General features: G+C 41.2%; 1 protein-coding gene across 1 annotated transcript in view; it reads right to left on the minus strand.

The window, feature by feature from the left end:
- Positions 1–7,289, minus strand: part of gabrg3 (gamma-aminobutyric acid type A receptor subunit gamma3) — a 121,477-nt gene that overhangs the window by 3,893 nt on the left and 110,295 nt on the right. The window contains exons 7-8 of the mRNA XM_014022432.1: positions 6,522–6,674; positions 2,138–2,337 (exon numbers count right to left, since the gene is read on the minus strand). Coding sequence (XP_013877886.1) covers positions 2,138–2,337; positions 6,522–6,674 — 353 coding nt within the window. The remainder of the gene's footprint in view (positions 1–2,137; positions 2,338–6,521; positions 6,675–7,289) is intronic.

Raw genomic sequence — 7,289 nt, forward strand, 5'->3', positions numbered from 1 at the left:
AGAGTAGAGTAGAGTAGAGTAGAGTAGGAGTAGAGTAGTCCTTCTTTGAGGGCTCCATACAGGCATCTCAATAAATACAGATAAAAAGCTCAATACAAAACAAACAAGCCACAAAAACAAAAGGAATGTTTAAAACAACTTCAGAGTCTGTTGAAAAGGAAAAGAGTTTCTTATTTTAAAGAGTTTAAAGTGGATGTTGCAAATGGAATGAATGATATCTTGTAAATGTTTTTCAAGGCCAGAGGAACTTTATTCCTTCTGCCTGATGGGAGCACCTAAAAATAATTTMTTTCCACTGTCACCTCTGTGCAGCTTAGGACCAGATTTTTGATGAAGTGAACATAACCAGCTGACTTCCATAGATATATAACTTTTACTAATTGGTATTTCATAAATCTACATTTTGTTATTTACCTGTGAGCTTCTGTTAACAGCAATAAGAGCATTTACTGGTTCTACATCATGTGTCAAACTTAAGGCCTGCGGGCCAAATGTGGCCTGCCATGGCATCTTATGTGGCCAACAAAAGCTTCAAAGATTTATAAATGTCTTAATAAATGTATACTGTTTTAAAGCCAACATTGATCTTAAACTACATTTTCCATAGCCTGGCCCTTGCCTTCCTACGCAGTTCCGCTCAGTTCCCAGTCCTTCACTGCTCCGTCTGGGATTTCTCCCATAGACAAGGATTTCTTCAGCAGAATTTTGTTTGGGCCAGTCAGAGAACAGAAGGCAGGGTTTTGAATTACAATGTTGATTTTCTGCGCAGTGTCTGCTTGTAGTTTATTTTACCTGGACCAATCGGCAAACAGAAGGCAGAGTTTGAACGACGTTGATTTTCTGCACAGTATCTGCTTGTGAGTTTAGCAATGGCAATAGAGGAAGTGAATGAAGCCAGTCCATGTTGATAAGGCTTCCATATTAAATTAAATTTGTCTGACAAAGCAGCAGCTCTCATTTACAATTGTCTCGTTCTGCTCGGTACTTCTCTCCTCTCAGTAGGGTTGTTTACAGCGCATGCAGTTTCCGATTAGCTTCTTAGCTTAGTCTCCTTCACTGTGGAGCTGGCATACACATACGTCGCAGCCAACAGATCCAATCATTTTATACTTCAACAGAGGCCACGCCTCCAGCAAGAATTGCTTCTCTGTAGCCAAGAGTCCAGACCCTTGTACAAAGCAAAGCGAAGGACAAGGGGCTGGTTTTAACCAGGCTACATCTTCCATAATGKATGTCTATTATTTTGCATGTGCAGTGACAATGYCCCACCACTAGGTGGAGCTGCACAGAGTTTAAAAGTAGCTGGCGAGATTCAACGTGTAAAATTTTTATTTCACAACATTTTCACTGGCTACTTTTGCTGCAGCCCACTTGTATTGGGAAGTGGGAATTTCCAACTTAGAAGTCATAAATTTAAACTGGAATACCCCCTCTAGTAGGAATTCCCTGTTAGAAAGTGGTAGAGTTCAGAATTCAAGAAAGCAGCTACTCACCACAATTCAACAGTGAGTAAAACTCTGAGTTTTACTTTTAACAGTATTTCTGGGCAGCTGTGGTGGAGTGGTTAGGGGAGTCGTCCTGGAACCAGAAGGTCGCTGGTTCGATCCCCCATCCAGCCGCTTTAATCGTTGTGTCTTTGCCTACTGATGGTGGTCAGAGGGTCTGGTGGCACCGGTGCATGGCAGCCCCACCTCTGTCAGTGTGCCTYAGGGCAGCTGTGGCTACARTGTAGTTTGCCATCATCAATGTGTGAATGTGMRTGTGAATGGGTGRATGTCTGTAAGTGTAAAGCGCTTTGGGGTCCGGAGGAACTTGATAAAGCGCTCTATAAGTTCAGTCCATTTACTATTTCAGTCAGTCCATTTATTTCACATTTAGTAAGTCGTACATGTAATACTTTTCAGTGTTTATAAGAGGAYATGTTAAACACTGTTTCTATGCAGAAAATACCACATAGAGCTCAGTTGGTGTTTGTTATTGGTGCYCAGCTGTAGTACTGAGACGAGGAACATGATGTTTCATGTTTAGTTGATTAAACATTGAAGTTAATTACAGCTGGCACTTTGAGGCCACCATAATATCATGTGGCCCTCAGTGACAATAAGTTTAACTCCCCTATTTTACATGGTAAACTTACCAGTCTTTTATGTTCCATGCAGCTGGGTCTTTGAACACTGTAGGAGTAGTAATTTAGAGTTGCATACTCCATCAGGGCAGCGAAGACAAACAGGAAGCAAACTGTGACAAAAAGGTCCATTGCAGTGACATAAGACACTCTGGGTAACGATGTCCTGGCGACAGTACTGAGTGTGGTCATGGTGAGTACTGTAGTTATACCTGGAAGAGCAGAGGAATTTAAAAGCTCACTGCAGGTGCTGCTCACAAACAACGATGAACTCTGTTCTGCTTTCACTTAAAGCTTAATTTTCAGTGAGTGTAACATGAAACATTTAAAAGRAACTTCTAACTAATAAAGCAAGATTTTTTGACAAAATCTACAAGGACAAAAGACAACGTACAAAATCACAATCACTTAAAGCAGTTTAACAGAGGAGAACCAGATAAGCTTGTTGGATGTTGATTTAAATTAACCTCACAAGCCTTTCTGAACACTTTAAACATAAGGCTGAGATTTATATTTAAAAAAAATGTAAAAAGCCAAATTCTCACTCTATACAGAGATCACTGACAAAACATGATWTCACACACATACAGTTTTCAAAATAGACTGAGGATTATAAATAAATGGTGTGTTTTTCTGTAGATATTCTGTTGTATTTATTTACTTTTTGCTTTTCAAGAATTTTTCAAATTCTAATATTGTATTGTTTTCTGGAGTCTACAGACTTTAAGCAGTAGGTATAYTCTTATTTTTGATGAACCTGAAAGCAGCCACAACACATATAAAGATACTGGTTAACAAACTGGTCTCATCTAYGTATTTTAGCTTAACAACACTTTTTTTCTTAGCCTCTGCCCTGCCACTGTGATTACCTGTACCTCTCTTCAGTTGATGCTGTGACACACATTTAGARGGTTTTATGCAAAACAATACAGTGAACAGCTGGTAAAACTCAGAGGCATTTATATTTGCTGACRGTCTAAGGAAAATTAAATTGTGTCATCCTGCAGTGCCCTAAATTTTCAGTAAATTTTCATATAGAAACATACATAAAAAATAGGCACGTAAAACATGTTAACTGCTGAGTACCTGTCGGATAATAGGACTCAAACATAAGATTGAAAACTTGTAGCCCTTGGCTTAAATCAACCGAGGTATCATGTGAGTTTACTAAAACACTCTACTGTATATGTGTTTTGCGGATTTTGAAAAGGGTTTTGACCGTGTTCCTTGAGGTAGAGTGTGGGGGGTACTCTGTGAGTATGGGATTGTGGGTATGTTTTCACGGACCATTCAGTCCCTAAGCTGAAAGTTTGGTCCGAAATGCCAGCAGTAAGCCCTTTAAGCGCAGGCCTCTCTTGCAAACAAGTAGGTTTCTCTGCAGTACGGCCCCCTTCAGGGTGGAAGTTGRTYTCCAACTTYCACTCCAACGYCARGGCTGCCCATTGTCACAGATTCTATTCATAWCTTTTATGGACAGATTTTCTCGGTGCAGCCAGGGGRCAAAGGGAGTTCGGTTTGGTAGCCTCAGGATTCCATCTCTGCTATGTCTGCAGATGATGTAGTCCTTTTGGCGTCACTGTGCCAYGATTTTCAGCTCTCCCTGGTGTGGCTTGCAGCCAGGTTTGAATCAGCTGGGATGAAGATCAGTGCCTCCAAATCTGAGTCGATGATCTTTAGTCAGATAAGGGTGGATTGCTCTCTCTGGGTTGTGGGGGCTTAAGTGGAGGAGTTCAAGTACCTTGAGGTTTTGTTCGAGTGAGTGAAGAATGGAGCGTGACATTGACAGACAGATCGGTGTATCTTCTGCAGTTTTGCGGACTCTGTACAGGTCTGTTGTGGTAAAGAGGGAGCTAAGCTATAAGGCGAAACTCTGTTTACAGATCRGTCWACATTCCTACCCTCATCTATGGCTACATACTTTGGGTAGTGACTGAAAGAACAAGAGCACAGTTTAGTTATCCAGGCGAAACTCAGAGTAGAGCTGCAGCTTCTCCACATTGGGAGGAGCCAGTTGAGGTAGTTCTGGCATCTGTTATGGATGCCTCCTCGACGTCTCCCTAGGAAGGTGTTTTAGGTATGTCCGACTGAGAGAAGACACCTGGGATAACACAGGGCATGCTGGAGATACTATGAATTTAGTTTGGCCTTGGAATCTTCCCAAAAGAGCTAGAAGAGGTGGCTGTGGAAAGAGAGGTCTGGGCCTCCCTGCTCAAGCTACTGCCCTCAAGACCCAACTCTGGAACATGTGGTAGATAATGGATGGATGGATGGCTTACTCAGCCAGTCACACACATACTGCATCATAGAATCCTTGACTACCTTGGAAAATGACCCCTCTACAATGTAAACAATTAGCCAGAAAAGGGATGATCTTTGCAGGATCTTATAGACGTCTTYAGGTGTGTATTAGGAAATCAGTGGCTTCCACGCACCAAACCTTCATAGAGAGATATGGTTTATCATTGTGGTGACAGCTTATCCATAACATGGTTTCTGTACATACAATAGTGGCTTTTATCAATGAAATTTTGATAAATGGACTGGTCGCAGGATACAAATGTGATCATGAAAATGTCATGGAAACAAACTTGCCTAGATGYGATACCTGTGGRAATTAGRGTTGGGCAATACTGGCAAAAAGATTAATCATGATTAATTGTGGTATTTAACCGATAACGATTAATTTGACRATTAATGCCCTGGAGTCCCTGGACACCGGTCCTAGTCACATGACCAATTTAGTGGGAAAGATTTGCTCTTCTAAAATCTTTTCCAAATTGTGTAAAAATTACAGACTTCAGACTATACATCAAATTGTAAATTGTGTTGATAGATAAATTACAGAGGTTTTTTTTTGATGTTCATCATATTTGAAGCGGAGAGGAGCACCAAGCGGACGACTGACTGGTGAAATCTCCTGTCAGTCAGCCTGGTGGCATTAATTGTATTAATCGTTAAGTGCCAAAAAATAATCGATTAATGTTTTTCTGACGATTAATTGCACACGATACGATTATGCCCAACCCTAGTGGGAATAGGGTTTTGGTAGCCTAGCATGATCTAGACTGCACCCACATAGCAAAATTTGTGTGCCCCAGGTCCACACAAGGCACACTTTAACACTTGGACCAGATAAMGCATAGAAGGATAGACTTTTGGTGGCCCAGATGTGGTTTTCCAGAGATGGACTCCTCCCCAACCCGGAGAAGGCACCCTACCCTTTTCCAGAGGCAACTTCACAATTTACTGGGAACTGCTCCGGTGAGAGCTGAAGATCACGATTTGATGAAGCCAACAGGACCACATCATCCGCAAAAAGCAGAGATGCGATCCTAAGGTCACCAAAACAGATCCCCTCAACACCTTGGCTGCCTAGAAATTCTGTCCATAAATTTATGAACAGAATCAATGACAAAGCGCAACCTTGGTGGAGTCCAACTCTCACCGGAAACGTGTCTGCCTTACTACTGGCAATGCGGACCAAGTTGGCACCAGTTGTACAAGGACCTAACAGCCTGTGTCAAGGGGCCTGGTACCCCATACTCCCAGAGTACCCCCCCACATGACTCCCCGAGAGACACAGTTGAATGCTTTTTCCGAGTCAACAAAACACATGTAGACTGTTTGAGCAAACTCCTATGTACCCTCCAGGACCCTGCTGAGGGTGTAGAGCTGGTTCAGTATTCCACGACCAGGACGAAAACTACACTGCTCTTCCTGAATCTGAGATTAACTAAACAACAGACCCTCTTTTCCAGGATCCCTGAATAGACCTTACCAGGGAGACTTAGAAGTGTTATCCCCCATAATTAGAACACACTCTGCGGTCCCCCTTTTCATATAAGGGGACCACCACCCTGGCCTTCCAATTCAGAAGAGCTGTCACTGATTTCCACGCAATATTGTATTTTTTAATTCCTTTTATAATAAATGACCACAAAAGGCAGTTTTCTTATTTAATTCTTGCGCCACATTATTTGAGAAAACCCATGACAACAGCACGACAACAGCAGCAGGTGATACTGATACTATCCCTCAAAACAACTGAGTGACAATTAAACTAAATATTTCATCTAATATAGAACTTGAATTAACTATGTGAACAATTATTTAACTGAAAACACAGGAAAAAAGGCAGATTGAGTTACCTTTACAAACGTCACTGGACTGCACAGAAACAGAGAGCACACACAAAAAGGCACAACAAAATAGAAGGAGCACAATGAACGATTCAAGTGGCAAATAAAATTCCAATCAATGCTGGTAAACATAGATTAGGACAAAGCAAAGTTAGAGCAGAAAAAAATAACAAAAATGTGCAAATTAAAATGTGTAAAGTAGAAGAAAGATATGAATAAAGTACCAGTATTTCCAGGTCTACTGAAACTCACAGTACCTAAAGCTGTTCTGGCTGGAGTGGCATCCTTTTTGATCCAGAAGGACACCCAGGAGAGAACCACAGTGAGTATGCAGGGGATGTAAGTCTGAATGGTGAAGTAGCCCATTCTTCTGCTCAGGTCAAAGTAAACTGTCATCACCACATAGTCACCTGGAGATGGAACAAAACAATATCMTAACTTAACAAAAAAAACTGATCACTTTAAAACGTATTAAAACTTATTAAAATAATTTGTTAAAAGATGAGGCTCTTCCAATTCTATTTAAAAAGAAAACTACATAAGGACATAGAAAAAACATACTGTTACTGATTAATGTATAAATGCTCAATATTTAAGCAGGCTTTTAGAGTAAAAAATGAGACAAATTAATCCCTTTCACTGAAGTAGTAGTGTACTCAAATTCACAAATGTTGCAGCACATCCTTTTTTATTTTTTACATTGTTATGCRACATTGTGTKGACATCGGGGGCAGTGCCACTGTATTGTYAGACTAGGGTGGTGGTTCCCTTCTGRAAAAAGGGGAACCAGAGGGTGTGTGTGAATTATAGGGGTATCACCTCGCACTGAGACTGCACTGCTTAGAGGAGTGTCCACCAGGTGGTGGATTGGGGATCCTTGTTACTGATGTATAGGGGTGTGCCTGAATAAGCTGAAAGGTGAATAAGAGCTGCGAACCAAAGGCAACTGCAGATGATGGCCTATTTGCAAATGATGTAGTCAGAGGATGCAACTCCTGAAAAGGAAACGGCGAAAAGAAGAAAAA

This window comes from Austrofundulus limnaeus, unplaced genomic scaffold, assembly GCF_001266775.1.
Source record: "Austrofundulus limnaeus strain Quisiro unplaced genomic scaffold, Austrofundulus_limnaeus-1.0 Scaffold329, whole genome shotgun sequence".
Lineage (NCBI taxonomy): Eukaryota > Metazoa > Chordata > Actinopteri > Cyprinodontiformes > Rivulidae > Austrofundulus > Austrofundulus limnaeus.